The sequence below is a fragment of the Pleurodeles waltl genome, chromosome 11 (assembly GCF_031143425.1).
Source record: "Pleurodeles waltl isolate 20211129_DDA chromosome 11, aPleWal1.hap1.20221129, whole genome shotgun sequence".
Taxonomy (NCBI): Eukaryota; Metazoa; Chordata; class Amphibia; order Caudata; family Salamandridae; genus Pleurodeles; species Pleurodeles waltl.
This window is the reverse complement of record NC_090450.1, coordinates 111,916,497-111,933,330: the sequence shown is the minus strand read 5'-3', so window position 1 is coordinate 111,933,330 and position 16,834 is coordinate 111,916,497. Positions and strand designations below refer to the sequence as shown.

The 16,834-nt window shown below is 42.5% G+C and overlaps 1 protein-coding gene across 1 annotated transcript in view; it reads right to left on the bottom strand.

Moving 5' to 3' along the window:
• SI (sucrase-isomaltase) overlaps positions 1-16,834 on the bottom strand; it is a 632,954-nt gene that overhangs the window by 299,789 nt on the left and 316,331 nt on the right. The window contains exon 29 of the mRNA XM_069213228.1: positions 1,909-2,005. Coding sequence (XP_069069329.1) covers positions 1,909-2,005 — 97 coding nt within the window. The remainder of the gene's footprint in view (positions 1-1,908; positions 2,006-16,834) is intronic.

Genomic DNA, 16,834 nt, shown 5'->3' with positions numbered 1-16,834 from the left:
TTGAGAAATGCCCTGTAATTCACATGCTAGTGTGGGCACCCCGGAATTCAGAGATGTGCAAATAACCACTGCTCCTCAACACCTTATCTTGTGCCCATTTTGGAAAACCCACTGCAGGGTGCAGCTCATTTATTGGCTCTGGGTACCTAGGGCTCTTGATGAACCTACAAGCCCTATATATCCCCGCAACCAGAGGAGTCCAGCAGACGTAACGGTATATTTCTTTCAAAAATCTGACATTGCAGGAAAAAGTTACAGAGTAAAATGTAGAGACAAATTGCTGTTTTTTTACCTCAATTTCAATATTTTTTTTTTCAGTTGTTATTTTCTGTAGGAAACCCTTGTAGGATCTACACAAATTACCCCTTGCTGAATTCAGAATTGTGTCTACTTTTCAGAAATGTTTAGGTTTCTGGGATCCAGCATGGGTTTCATGCCCATTTCTGTCAATGACTGGAAGGAGGCTGAAAGCACAAAAAATCATAAAAATGGGGTATGTCCCATAAAATGCCAAGTTTGTGTTGAAAAATTGGGTTTAATGACTCAAGTCTGCCTTTTCCTGAAAGCTGGGAAGTTGGTGAATTTAGCACCGCAAACCCTTTGTTGATGCCATTTTCAGGGAAAAAAACCACAAGGCTTCTTCTGCAGCCACTTTTTCCCATTTTTTTTAAAAAACCGAAATTTTCACTGTATTTTGGCTAATTTCTTGGCCTCCTTCAGGGGAACCCACGAAGTCTGGGTACCTCTAGAATCCCTATGATGTTGGAAAAAAAGGACGCAAATTTGGCTTGGCTAGCTTATGTGGACAAAAAGTTATGAGGCCCTAAGCGCAAACTGCCCCAAATAGTCAAAAAAGGGCCTGGCACAGAAGGGGGGAAAGGCCTGGCAGTGAAGGGGTTGATAAGAATGTGAGTGGTTCACAAGTTTGGGAATCTACCCATGTGCAATATCAGGGCTTTGCATATCCATAGGAACACAAAGGGAAATAGGTAACATAAATTGTCATGCAAATGGCTTCTTTTGTATATATAGTTACAAAATATAGGCAATTTTAGAAGCAGGGTGTAGATAAATGCATAACTGCATTGATATTTTTTCCTTCAAAATGGTTAAGGCCTATTTATTGAGTGACACACACTGAAAACAAAATGAGAGGGAAGTTTCACACAACTCAAGAAAAATTACATATAGATATAGAATGGATGTGGTCTGATGCACTCAAACTTAAGAACTGATTAATGAACCAACAAAATCTGTTCATAGTGGAGGTAAAACATATATGGATGGACATAAAATATAAAAAGCTGGACGAAGACCTAATTTATAAGGGCATGGTCTTGCAGGCATGCTTGTATAAACAAGACATATAGCTACGTTAAAAGAGGCTAGATCTAGCTCACTTAATGACAATAATCTCAGGGCATTGCAGATGATGGAAAGATAAACGGTAAATGCAAATTAGTGCAACATGTCTGCTATCTTCATCTGTTGCACGGATGGATGTATTGAATTGTGATTTCTCAATTATTACAATAATGTTGCAGTAAATAGTTGAGTCACACTCATGATATGATATATAGTTTTGCCATTTGTTGTTTTCTATAAATGAAATAAAAGTATACTTTACATTAGTAATATAGACTGTTGGAATCACTGGAGTGGCAAAACCAGAAACATAAGTACAAGACAATAGGATATAAATGCCACTACTTTTCTTACATCATTCTTTTTGGCAATACTATATAATATATGCAAATATTAAATAGACTTTGGGAACATGGTATATGTTCTGACCCAGAGTAAACCGGGGGGGAGGAGGGGGGCGATCATCCATTTGCTTAACGCTATGAATCCCTGAATTTCAAAGTAAAAATCATTCATTCAGAATTATTAAAATTACTAACTTACCCATTGCATTGCTGTTCAGCAACAGAACTCCGTGAGCATAGCCTTCGTTTTCCACACACATAAAAAAGGGTTGCACTCCATAGATATTTGCCTTATACTGCAAAAGTAAGAACATTTACTTTGCATTTATCATGCAATAAAGGGAAAACATTTTCACATTTACATTCCCTGATGTAATAAGCTGACTATAGTAATTTTAAGTTTCACTAAATATAAAAAATAAAAAAAAATTCAAGAAGATCTTTTGAAGACAAGATAGTATTCCACTTCTGCTAACCAGGACCCCAGTGTCAGTGTTCTCTCCCTTATATTTGGTTGGTAAGTATTTCTTACACCCCACAATTGGCATACTGGTGTATCCCTGTAAGCGCCTGCTATATGGTACTTAGGTAACCAGGGCATTGGCACATGGGGTCCCCCATGGGCTACAGCCTATATTAGGCCACCTATGAGAGCCCATGCAAACTGTGTTTACAGGCTTGCTATTGCAGCCTGTATGACATGGTGCATGCACCTTTCACCCGAGATATAAGGTGTACCTTATATTGCGGTCACTGCACTTCTGATCCCATAAGTCACCCTAAGATGGGCCCTTAAGCCCAAGGGTAGGGTGCATGGTTCAGAGTGTGAGGGTACCCCTGCATGTGCAGAGGTACCCCTAAAAACCCAGACTCAATTGTCCGAATTTGTAAGTGTGGGAAAGCCATTTTAAAGTGTGTAGTGGACACTGGTCATCACAAGATGTCCAACTATATAATGATTTCACCGAACCTAGTCAAGTTTGGTATCAAACATGTTAGAATCATGCACCTACACTTGTTCCAGTTTTAGTTGCACAATACCATGTACTTTGGGGGTTCCTACGAGGACCCCGATGTCTGCCTGTGCTGCGTTTTGAGTGCAAGCCAGTGCTGGGGCCGACACCAGACACTGTCCTGCCCTCCTGCTGCTGAGTTTAACTCGAGCAGGGAAAGGCAGAACAAAGGATTTCCTGTAGAGGAGAGGTGTTACCACCTCTCCTTTTGAAATAGGTGTTTCTGGGAAATGGTAGGGAAGCTCCTGAGCACCAGCAGACTGCTTTGAAGGGCACATTTGGTGCCCTCCTTGCAAAACCAGTTTCTTCCAGTGCAGGAGTTCACAGGTTCTCGCACTGGTGTGAAACATGCAAAGGACACAGGAGCAACCCCGACCCCCTGTCCAGCTCCCCCCAAGGGAGTTGCCCAGGGCTCTGCCAGATGGCCACTTAATTCATCCATCTTGGAAACAAGATGAGAAGAGGCCCCTGGGAGCTTTACTGCTCAGTCCAGTAGAGGAACGTCCCTGACCCCTCTGATAGATAATTAATCAGAGTAGTCATCCAACCCCTTTCTGGGTTACTTAATGGATCCCCTGAGGGTGCGACCCCAGATACATGTACAAGATTCGCCCTCAAGATTCTTCTGCAATTTGGACACTTGATCCTGTTGCTGGACTTCAGTGGGCTCCAAGATAAAACTGCAACTGGTCGGAGGGCTCCTACTGCAACTTTGTCCACAAGTATTGCACGACCTCTATGGTCATGCATCCTCCAGCATCAGAAAGTCTCTGCCTGCACCAAGGAGATCCAGAAGGAATCTTCCTTAGTGTGAAGGAGTCATTCTACTGCAACCGCAGGCACCACAATGTCATAGACCTGTTTATGCATCCTGCTGTCCCATGGACTCATACTGGCTCTTCAACACATGTGGTGGTTTTGTGGCTCTCCAGAGGTCTGACCTGTCTTCTTTCCAACTGGGAGGTCAGTAGTCCCTTGCTGAGTCTGGTGATGTGGAACCTCTGTGCACCACATCTGTCTATCATTACCATGGCTTGTTGGCTCTTCAGTTTGAAGACCTCCTAGCTCCAAGAAGCCCCAGTCTTGAGCATTACACAGCTCCAAGAATGATATCCTCCCACCAACTCCTGCATCATGGCCATCCACCTTCTTTGTGCTGCTGAGGCCCTGACATACCTGTGAAGGTTTAGTCCCTTGGGCCTTGATGTCCCTATCAATGCATGTCTTTGTGTATCCTTCCTTTTGTATTTGCCAAGGCTTTTTGGTGGCCCTTCTGATCACTGATCCCTCTGCAATTCAAAAATTGGAGTGGAACAGCTATTTATTGTCTCTTGGGATCTGCCTGCATCCCATAGGGCAGGGTGCTGTGTAGGTAAAATACAGGACATGGTCTTGTGTGTTCTATGTGTCCTAGTAGTATAAAACCCCTAATATAATTTTCCACTGCTGTGAGGCCTGCTCCTTTCATAGGCTAACACTAGGGATACCCTCTTATACTGTTTGAGTGGTAGATTCTGATCAGAAAGGAGTAGACAGGTCATATTCAGTATGGCCAGAATGGTAATACAAAATCCTGCTGACTAGTGAGGTTGAATTTTATATTACTATTTTAGAAATGCCACGTTTTGAAAGTGAACATTTCTATGCACTTAAAACCCTTCTGTGCCTTACAGCCTGTCTCCAGTCCACATCTGGGCTGGGCTGGTTGACAGCTCCCTTGTGCATTGCACCCAGATAACCACAAACACAGGATGATCAGTCACACCTGCACACATATGCATACTGAATGGGTCTTCCTGGGCTGGAAGGGTGGAGGGCCTAACACTTATACTTCAAAGGACAGTGGCCTGCTCTCACACAATGGACCTCCAAACACCCTACTGGGATCCTGGCAGACAGGGTTGTACTAAAAGGGGACCTTGTGCACTTCAAAACCACTCTTTGAAGTATCCCCTCCTTCAAATGAACTTTTGAGTATATAAACTGGGTCCCTGACCCTACCAACTCACACACTTTTTGGGACAGAACCTCTGCACCAGAACCTGCAACCCGTCAAGAGAAGCTGCCTGGCTACCCAAAGGACTCACCTGGACTGCTTTGCTATAGAGGACTGCTGCCTTGCTGTTGCCCTGCTCCCTTGCTATACTCTGTGCAAGGGCTTGGATTGAGCTTGCCTCCTGTTTCCTGAAGTCTCTGCAAATGTTGACGCAAACCAGGTACTTTGTGCTTGCAAGACACAATTGTTGCTTATAAGAACATAAGACTCTTCTTATCATTACAAAAGTAATATTTCAACTTGTGATTATCAAATCTTGAAAGGGTCTTACCTTAATTTAATCAGTTAAATATCGTTTATTTTTCTAAATCTGTGCGGTGTGTTTTTGGTGATGTTCTCACTGTGCTATTGCATGATTTATTGCACAAATACTTTACACATTGCCTTCTAAGTTAAGCCTGACTGCTCAGTGCCAAGCTACCAGAGGGTGATCACAGGATAAATTGGATTGTGTGTAACTTACCCTGACTAGGATCCTGATCTGTATTTGGACAAATGTGTATATCTCTGCCAACTAGAGACCCCATTTCTAACAGGTAGGCATTGCCCTCCTGCACCACAGGTCAACTCCAGGTGGTTTGGAGTCTGTCCCCTATTTCCTCTGGTACTCCTTGTCTGGAATTCATGCTTAAAGCCCACTGACCTGGTCCGTGGGTCACTGCAGCAGCTGGACAGCCGAGGTCGCTACTGACTTCAACGGGAGGTTCAGACACAAGTTCACCCCTACACACCTGGGCTCCCTCGTGTAGGTTCTCCACTTCTCTGGGTATCCACGGGTGGGGGAACTCCTGAACCTTACTTCATCCAACAGGTTTTCTTCTTGGTCCTCTGGGAAGGGAACTTCTGAAACCTTTTCCCCATCGTGACCATGCCATGTTATCCAAGGACCTAACTAACACCTCTACATACAGGCTTCAAGGAAAACTCTGCTACTTACTTCTGGTGTTCTAATGCTCCCCAATCCCTAGGATCCTTAAGTATTAGCCTTGTCTGGTTGAACTCTTCTTAACCCATTTTTTTAGTATAAGGTTTGCCCCACATGGGGGACCATGTCATTTTATGTTTTTACCTATTTGTGTGTGCTTATCGCTGGTTAGTAGATATTCCAAACTTAGTTTAGTGGCTGTGTGTTAATGAATAATACTTTTTTTCTACACTTTGTGTAAGTGACTGACTGACTCTCTTGTTATTGCAATTGCTTTACTCCCTCTCCCTTTGATAAACCTTAGCTGCTCTCCACAGCTACCCTTTAAGAGCTTTGGTTATTGGACACCACTTACACTATCAGTAAGGTTTGCCTGGACTCAGTGCAGATGACTCAACTGTAGGTGTACACCATATACTGAGCAGCCAAAACTGCAATGTATATACTACTTAGTGTGAACTCTTAGAATAGTGAAAAAGTAAAAGCTGCAGGTCTAGGTTCTATGTGACTGTGTGCACACACAAGTTCATGCAAATGTTTTTTCCATGCAATTACTTTTCTAATACACTGACGTTGTGATTATAGTGGTGTTGGTAGTTTTGTATTGGTGATTTTGTTGGTGGTGGTATTGGAGATGGTATGCAAACTAGTAGTGATGGTATTGATGGTGTTATTAGTGGTGATATTTGCATTGTGAGTACTATTAGCGGTACTGTTGGAAGTTGTAGTCATGTGATATTTATTTTGGTAGTGGTGATGTTTTAGTTGCCAGTGGTGGAATTGTTTTTTTTTCTTTTTTTAAAGCCGTGGAGATATAGGTGGTGATAGTATATTATTTGTGGTGGTGATATTAGTAAAATTGGTGGTGATGGTATTGGTGATGGTGACCTTAATATCATTGTCAGGGGTACTAGATGTAGTATTGATTGTTGTTATTGGAGGTGGCGGTGTTGGTGGTACTTGGAGGTTTTGACCTTGCTGATATTGTTGGTGGCAGTGTTAGCAGTTATGACAAAAGCATTCAAGATATGTCTGCTTCTATTAAACAACTGGGTTGGGCATGGCCATAACTCTGGCTTGAAAAGATGAATGTTGGAAAAGGTAAAGAGGGGCCTTATTTAACCAGCATGAACTGCAGTGCCCTGCAGCATTAAATTGTACAGAATGTGGAAGAGGTGAAAAGTAAAACTTCAGGAAACAGCTAGTGACTGCCTGAACCGCTTCAAATAAGCTGCCCTAGTGTGGCTGACAGATGCACCAGCACTGTCTCAGGCCCAACTAAGAAGGCACCCAGATGTACAACAAGGACCTGGAAGATAGTGGCAGCTCTGGACAGGACAACAGAGATTGGAAAACATTGCTGCTATCCCAGCCTGTAACCGATCACACACTTGGAAAGGCAGTAGGCCTCAGGAGTGGTCTTACACCCCAGTAGAATACTCCAGCAATATTAAAGAATGTAGAATGAACATTGGAGATCAACAGACCGAATGGCAGTGCATGAGACATAGACCGCCAGCATGCTGGTACTCAACCTGAGGACTGAGGGGCATATATGGAATACAGTTGGATGAGATTCAAGGACAACAGTATGTGGGACAATGGCAACTGATGGAAAGGCTAAGAAGCAACTCCAGTAGGGAGTGGGGAGTTGCAAGAGAATTGAGTTAACACAGAGAAATCAGATAGAGAGATTAGTCAAATCTGATCCATAAAACCAGTAGAGACAAAGGTCAGAAGAGTACTGAGCCCCAGAGGTGCCAAGGAATGGGACTGGGAGACCAAATTAAGCCATCTGTTTGAGTACTGACTCACAGACAGCAAAACCAATACAAGATAGCTGAATCAGTCAATGAATTCCCCACTCTGAAGGTAGCAGAGCTTTGGCGTGCCTGACCTAAAAAGTACCACACAAAGGCATGTTTCATGCACAGCTACTATCTATATGAATTTGTCTATTTCTATGCCCCTGAAATGCATGTATAACCACTCACACATGAAATACAACATTGCATTGATTGCATGCCTGTGTGGCGTTCTATATTCATCCTCAACTACTCTGTGCTGTACTATATTTGCTGATATAAATATCAACCCCTTATAAAGGGATGTGTTTTCTTTTTCAGGCACCATTATAGGCTTATTTGAAAGTTGCCAGTGAGTGTACATGATTGTTGGTTGTTGAACGCTGTATGTCTGGACTGATAGGAATTTGGAACTAAGAATTACCCTTCAACCCTTGGAACAGATACAACTCAGAAGAAAGCTAGTGCTCCCTGGGATATGGTTGAGCCCATTATTGTTTATAGAGACCAGAATTAGATTTGATTAGGAAGAATGCTACTAATAGAGTGGGTGAGCATCTAAAACATAGAATACAAGTTTTCCTATGTGGGTTCCTTCATGTTCTGTAGGTTACCCTAATGTGTGACAAAGCTCTGCAGTAGCCCATCACCCAGGCACAAATATTATCAGCAATTAAACATATCAAAATATACAATGTACCAAGCCTAGATGGGTACATCTCCGCTTTTTGTGGTACCTTTGGGACCACTCTTGGCTTTACTTAAAAGATTTCTAAATATGTTTTTAGCAGAAGAGATAGTAACATAGATAAAGGGGGCAAAGCTGTCATATCTCTAGTGGCATAACAAGGAAAAGTCCCCAAGCTATGTTTATTATTCATTTTGACTATAACGCCAGGTAACCTGGTACACTACAAAGAGTACACTGGGGGAGTACACTCAATTATTTAGTAGTCCACCTCTACTACACCCCAAACCTGAGCTGTGCCATGACTGGTCTTGTGATTCAACAAGGTATCTGGCTGGCCTTATGGATAAGGGCTGACAGGGTTCTAGGTCCTTCTGTCTAGGAACACTCTCCCACTCTCACTGGGACTCTGGGCTAGGTATCCTACCTATTCAGGGCTCCTCAGATCTCCACACCACCTTCCACATCCTGGGATGGTGATGCTGCATCACATTCAGGGTCTTTCATACATTCCACTAAACGCTCCCATGCACAAGATACCTCCATGGAGCCCTGGCCCCTCTTGGCTTCCTGAAAATAGGATTACACCTTCAAATCTTACCCACTTGTCCAATTCTCTGCACCAAGTACCTACTCTGGGTATTTGACTAGATTTCCAGTTCTGTGCAATTGTTCACTATGTCAAAACCATAGCTAGAGAAATAAACCTATTAGTAACTTTAGTTTTGACCAGGCGGAGGAACAAGTGCAACAGGGACAGTACAGGTGATCATTTACCTCTCTGTGAGTGGTATCAGCCACATAGTTCGTGACCCTCTCCCTGTATTCAGGCAAATGAAGGCAGGACTACAACATATGGTGAACATTCACTCCCGTAAGACCACATTTGGGTAGGCCACAGTTGCTGCTGGAAAGAACTTGTTAATTCTGCTTGAAAAGAGAGGTACGCTCTATTAAGGGCATGGAAACATATCAATTTAAATCATGCATTTTTTGACACCTTTGGGGTATACTGCAGGTTCTTCCCCCAATCACTCTCTTTGACTGGGCCCCCTAAGTCCTCATAACACCACTCACAGAGCCAATCTAAAGGCTTCATCATATCAGGCCGGAGGGCCCTGTACGAGTAGCAGACTACTGTAAACAATCCAGAGGTCGTACAGATGAGATGACAGGTCTGCTATGTGGTTGGTTCTGTAAGTCCCACCCTCCAGTGTTTCCCCAGGTCTGACACTACTGCTCTATGCAACAGTAAGTCTCCCCGTGGGACATTAAACTCCTTCCGCAATTCCTCAAATGAGATCAACGCTTCAGCTCAGAACAAGTTCCCCATCCTGGTGATGCATTACTCCATCCATTCTGTAAGCCTTCTCCACTTCTAAGATTGATAACAGCATCTCCACGGAATAAGAGCACTGGATGTGATATTTTTACATGTGCCTCAGTCAGCTTTGCTTTAGTACCTTAAATTCTTCAGAATCCTCTCCTGCTGGGCACCGGAGGCCCAGATGCAGACAGTACAACTGTTGAAGACTAGGGACAAATGGCCCCATTACTGGCATCTGGTCCTGTCTGACTTGCAACCACTGTGTAAACCACTGCATCTGTGTCGTTAGATAGCAGACCTCTATGTCCAGAAGTGCTAAACCTCCATTCCTGTTCAGCTTCCACAGTTTCAGCAGCACCACTTTGTGGTGGCCAGACCGTAGATAAAGGCAGTAAGGAGTGACTCCATGTCCTGAAACATGACTTGTGGAATCAGTAGAGTTAATACCACAAAGAAGTGAAGCACCCAATAGAGCCCAAATATTTGGATAATCAATGCAGCGTGCCACTGACAGGGCAACATTTTCTAAAAGTGCAGATTGGAGAGGAGGGACTGATCCGCCACCCCATGTTACCATCTAACATGTCACAGGCATCATGATATAGCTTCACCTCTAACTTCAGCAAGCTCACCCCCTACCCTGACATGGCCCAAACTGTCCAGTAATTGCACTGCGCAGTAGCATCCTGTAGTAACAGGAGTAGGTCATTAGCATATAATGCAATGTAGTGTGTAGTATTCTGGACCTCAAGGTTGATGAAATATACCCCCTCCCCTGCAGTGCATGCCAGAGGTTTCACAGCTTATACAAACAGCATCAGAGATAGCGGACATCCCTGCCTTGTTCCTCGTCATTAAATACACCCCTCACCTCCTCGCCTGCAGTGCATGCCAAAGGATCCACAGCTTATGCAAATAGTAGCTGAGATAGTAGACATCCCTCCCTTGTTCCTTGTCCCACCACATATACCTCCAATATTATACCTCTCATTTAGACAAGTGCCATAGGTCCAGTATACAACAGCCTGGTCCATTTGATAAAGCCTTCCCCAGTCCACACAGAACAAGTGGACAAAATAAAAGTAAAATTGAGTCACATTAATTTTGGTAGTGAATTCAAGAGTGTACAATACCGTCTTATAACAGTACAAATGCATGAAAATATGATTTCAATTGCAACAATAAAAGTGCAAATGTCTGAGGGTTGAAGCAAGGGGGCCAGTAGTACAAAATAGCAGCAAACAAACCGCCACCAACTTAGGCACCAGGTTGTGATGGGTGCCTGGTTAATGAAAGTATCACCCATGTGATGTCAAACTAGCTTAGGATATTTCTAATATAATTATTAGTATACTCCATAATTGGAACTCCAGTGTTCAAAAAGTACAAAAAGCAAAGTGCAATAGCTGTAACTGACATATATCCATCTTGGCCTCACAAACCTACAGTGTATACACCACACACTGTACAAAATCACAATGTATTGAGCTGCGTGTGACAAGGATCTCTCTTCATGCTGGCCTACTAAAGGGTACTAAATGGCAATACACCAGCTACCTTGAAGATATACTAGATTACAACAGCTGCTCATTAGCATGAATGTACTTACAACACCAAATCCAAGCTGTCAAAATCAAACTGGCTATAGAATGGATCACCAGTCTACCCGTGTCAGTGCAAAGAGTCTGAAAAACCTCCATATATCTGTTTCCTACATAAAAGGGCTATCCTCTTTGCTTTTTGGGGGTGGTGAGCTGGGAAGATAATTAGAACATAGACCAGTGATTCAGGCACCTCTGTACATGCAGGGCATAGGTCGCCCCCAGATACAGCTACAGACCATAACCAAAAAATATTTTTATTTGAAGAGTCTTGTGTCTAAACTGAGTAAACAATTTGTGTGCAAGAGGAGGCGTAGTTTCATCTATTGTTAACTTGTAATGTGGGAATTGTTTAGTGTCTATAAATTCCAAGGTTAGGGTTACTCTGAAATTAGTTACATTTTGAGCAACCAAATGTTCCCAGTCAATTAATTCAACCTTGCTTTAGAAATTTAACACATTTCTTCAGGAGAAAGCCAATATTTCTCCAAACATAGTTTCACCAATAGAGTTTTTACAGAACTCAAACATAGAATCTGAGATAAATCCAGACATTCCGGAGTTTTCGGTGTACTCACTGGAAGATCCAAGAGAGTTCTAATAAACTTGTTTTCTGTAGTTGACAGAGTTTTAATGTTCCCATATCCTCAAATTTCTGAGCCATACAGATCCACCCCAAAGGCCTTTAGATTATACATCTCTAAGGCTGGTACAACCCTCTTGGATATTGTCCATCTATGAATCCTTGGTATATATGCTGAATGCTTTGTATATAATATATGTGATTTTTGAAGTTGAGGAGCCCAATTAAAGATTAGTGTTAATCTTATACCTAAGTATTAAATTGTAAAACCTGTTCAATTGGGTTACTATGCACATACATTTTTCTCTTGTGTTTTTATGGTTTGCCTGGCATATATCATACATTTTGTCTTTGAGCTATTCAGCTCTAGGCCCCATTCAGCACAAAAAGCATCAACATTGTTTAGGATCTGTTGAAGTCCCTGGTGGAATTTTGGAAGCAGTATGGTGTCATCCACAAAAAGTAATGTTGGGACCCTCTGACTGCCCACTTTTGAAGAAGTGCACCCATCCTTGTTCAAGTAGTCCACCTCTTCATTGGTATACATTAAAAAACAGTGTGGGGGGCACAGACACAGGGCTAAAACCACATTTAATCCTGAGAGGCTCCATCAAAAGTCATTTTTCTCCCCACCTGACTAAAGCATAATTTTCTGAAAGGAGCCACACAGTTATAGCCAATAAGTTTTCCGGGACTCCTATTTAAGACGGAACCATCCACAGCTTGCCCCTAGGGACTAGATCAAAAGCGGCATGTAAATCAATAAAGACAAAACACGGTTTGCCCAGGTTGGTCATTGAGGCTTTCCAAAAAACACATGTGAACCAAAACACCTGGTCAACTATGCTAACATTACTTTTAAAGTCTGCCTCATAGTCTGATAACATATTTGTTTTTCATCCAATCATGTAAATGAGCAAGCACTTGTTTGCAAAAACTATTCTGCAAAGCAATAATCAAACTGATGGGTCTATAATTATCAGAATCATTACGATGCCCCTTCTTAAACATTGGAATGATCTATTTAGTTTTACAGGAGGATGGAATCTCTATACATAGCAGAAATGCATTAAATAGGAAATGTATATAGGGGCCCCACACTTTGGAATGGGCCATATAAAGATAATTTGAGATCTTGTTGGTCTCTGGGGCTCTAGACGGTAGAAAGAAGTTAATTGCTGCTAGAGTTTGATTTACACCAAAATCTAGTTTATTAAAATTGCTTGGGATACTTGAGTCCAAGTCTAATGGAAAAACTTTAGCATCATAACCCCAGTCGTTGACACATGACTATAAATTTCTAAAATGGGCTACCCAGTCTTGGGGTTGGACACAATAGTCCAAATCTCTCTTTGGCACAAACTAAGGCTAATTGCCAAAACAATGTATCATCTTTGGTTATCAATGCTCCATGCACCTTTTCCTGCACGGCACACTCCCAATCTCTTTTGGCCTTTGCCAATTCTCTCCTATAAAGTGATCTGCACCTCACCAGTTCAGACCTACATTTAGAATTAAATGCTGCTAGAAGCTCTATTTTTGCTGCCCTGCAGGTTTTAGTGTACCAAGGCACCTCCTTTGGGTTATTAGTATCAACCCTCTATCTTGTTATAACACTTACCTAATCTGTGAATACAACACTTCATGAGTTTCGTACAATACAGATGCTCTATGGGCAGGGTCGAGGGAGGTTAGGTTTTCAACTTTCAGCTTAACCTTCTAAAAGAGCTAGCTTTATAACTTCAGGATGTTTGACCACCCAATCCCAGAGTGTGGAAGATGTCCCCAATATCTGGTACACCTACAATTCAGGGTTTCACAGCCAAACTACACAGTAGTGTCAAACACAGAGCATTATGGTCATTATCCATCCTCTCCAATACTGCCATATCCTTGAGGGAAAGCCAAAGACTCAAGTTCATTAGAAAATAGTTAATTTGACTTAAATAACCAAGCCTATTAAAAGTAATCTTGCCATTAGCTGCTTATAGATCAAAATTGGGCATCAATGCCAACACTTGTGCTGCTCTAGGTGACCAATTCACAGAGAGAAGTTCTACCTGCGGGATCTTCCATTGACTGTCTTGTTCCAATGTCAAATCGGGGGTGGAGGGTTACTATGAAGGATTCAAAGACTGTATTAAAATCTCCAGACAGTATTAAGTAACTTTTTCTAGAGAGTTCAGAAAGGGAGTTATTTCCACATGAATATATACATTAAAGAGTTTTAATGGTATACATGACGGAAGCACCAAACTAATATCGACTACATCTGTGGAGTCAACAACAATAGGCCTAATTGTGCATTTAAGTGTAATCTTGACTCAGATGGCTAAAGCCCCCAAAAGTCCACCCCTTCCTGACCACATTAATAAAAAAGGATGTAAACTTATTCCTGAATATAGGATCAGTACACCATGTCTCCTGAAAAAGGCAAATATCATGAGCCTCTATAAACTGTCTCCAGTCTCATTTTGCATTTTGCTAATCCCTGCTACATTCCATGAAAATATTTCAATCGTATTCATTGAGCCTTTGGTGTATTTACCAGAGTCATATATATGTGTGGCTGCAACCAATTTGCTACCAGTATTAGCTTCCACTCTTTGCCCCCATTGCTAATCCAATCTTCACTTCTTGTGACAGAATTGCCTTTTCTACATTCCATGGTGTACATGTTCATTACTGGTAATATCCTTTGCTATATTGGGTTGAGCTTCAGATTCTTCTTGTAATCTATACTTGATCGAGGTTTAGGGGTTAGCATTGCAAACAATTCATGCATCAATGGACATTAGGCCCTCTACCAGATTTTATGCATACAGTTTACCTCCACTACATCAAGGAGCCCCCTGAAAAATCAATCCCCTCTCCTTGAATTATTCCTGATTAAAGAATAGCAATGCCTCACCTCCTGAAATCAGTATGTAACTTAATTCATTAGAGAGTCCTGATCTCCTTTTACACTAGCTTCTAACTTTGGGACCTGAGTTGGATGGACTACATCCTAGTTTGTGTTTGCCAGGGTTCGAGAATACCTTCCATTATGGCTCACCCCCTGATGACAGGGAATTTGGAACAATTTGAGCACAGACTTACAGGGGCACAACATCTCAGACTAGGGACCAAGCCCAGCCTCCTTATGGGCTCACTTCTCGGATAGGCTTTCTAAAATTGTCAGCCCCCATTCCTAGCTCAACAATTGAGTTATGAGGGAAAATCATTAGAATGGGCACTTTAGGGATATGTGCTCAAATTGTGACATAGGGTAGGTTAATCTAGGACCAATAGACGAGGGATCCCAGCTCAAACTTTCACTTGGTCCCCACCAGCCTCTTCTATAGCCCTCCCTTGATGTCTGTCAGCATTCTGCACCAATACTTCGACAATCCATTTTTCTACCCTTTGACAACTGTTTTAAGGGAGGTCAGAACCTTCCTCCTTCAGCCCACAAATTGTGTTCATTAGGCTTCCCAATACCTTCTGAACACTGTGGTTTTCCCAATACATCTTCTTCAACAGAATACAGGGCAGACTAGCGATTGTGCCACTCAGTTATTGTTTTAAGTTGCTCAAGCAATGAATCCAGAGGAATAGGATCATGGGGGGTAGACTTTAGCAAGCTTCAGGTTGAATGTCTGCAACCCCACTTTTCCTAACATTTGTGGAATGCGCTTGCCGCTCTTACCCATAGAAGGGTGGGGAGGTGGTGGTGAAGCAATGAATGCCGTAGGAGGAGTGGAGTTTAGGATTTTGTCACATTTTACCAACTCATTGTTAGTTCTGTCTATTATACACTTATCATCAGTTGATTTAAGAGATGTTTTTAGCTCTCCTGAAACCAGATACTCCCTCAAACACCTGTGTTTTACCCATTCTAAATGCTAATGGCGCACTGGGTGGAATACAAAAATAACCCTCTCTACATGGATATCAACTCTAAAGGATAGCTTCCACAGTTAAAAAAGCACACTTCCCACTGAATCAGCACACGACAAAATATGAAGAGTATTAGAACAATAATAAGTAAACCAAGTCCACAAAACTTAGGCGTAGTGAAAGGTAAAATAGTGAGCTTCAATTCTTTTATTCTGAAAAGGACCAAAGTCCAACAAGTACCTTAAAATAAATGTTAGAAGGGGGACCCAGCCTCCTTTGGCCTCTGATGGGCATGGATGGTGCCTGTCCTTGGCCCAGGCTTTACCCGGGTGTGTCCAGTGCATGTCCTGCACTGCGGGAGAAGCAGATGTGGTTTTAAGGGCTTGGGCAGTGGATGTAATGTCAGTGTCTCATCTGGTGCTAAAAATCCTGGTAGATGTAGTCTCTCATAGTTAACAGCCTCCACTGAGATGGAGCATCCTGGCTGCAGGAGAAGCAGGCACACCTAAGGGCTGAGGCAGTGGGTGTAGCATCTGCACCTCCTCTGATGCTAAGAATTCAGGTAGATGTAGTCCAACAGAGTGCACAGCCCCCACTCAGAGGAGGATTCCCATGCTGCATGAGAAGCAGGTATGCTTTTAATGGCTGGGACAGTGACCACTGTGTTGTTTCTCTTCTGGTGCTTGGAATCCTGGTATACGTATTCCCACAGATTGCACAACCCACACTAGGACAAAACGTTGTGTGCTGTGGAAGATGCAGGCAAGCTTTTAAGGGCTAGGTCAATGGGAATAGTGTTGGCACCTCCTTTGGTGCAAAGAATCCTGGTAGATGTCCCAAAGAGGCCGCAAAACCCACAGAGATGAAGCCTTCCACTGACTTACAGGGGGCCCAGTCCTTCGGGATTTTTAAACACATTACAAAGCAAGTCCTCTCCTAACCTAATAAGTTGTGACCAACCATGGACCACACAGTGATAGGGATGACTGTCTGGACATGGCCTGAAAGCTGAAACAAGGTAGATCCTGGTGTATATATTACTAGTCCTGAACAGTGTTGATGACTTGATATTAATCAGTCACATACAATTATATTACCCTAACCCTTCACCCATATCCATTATAATCCATCCTTCACACCACCACTCATCCCTGACTTGATCAATGAATTGATCAAGGGAAAATGTTCCACTGCACTGACGTCCTATGATTTGAGACATGTGTTTGCTATCTCTTAGATAATATGCAG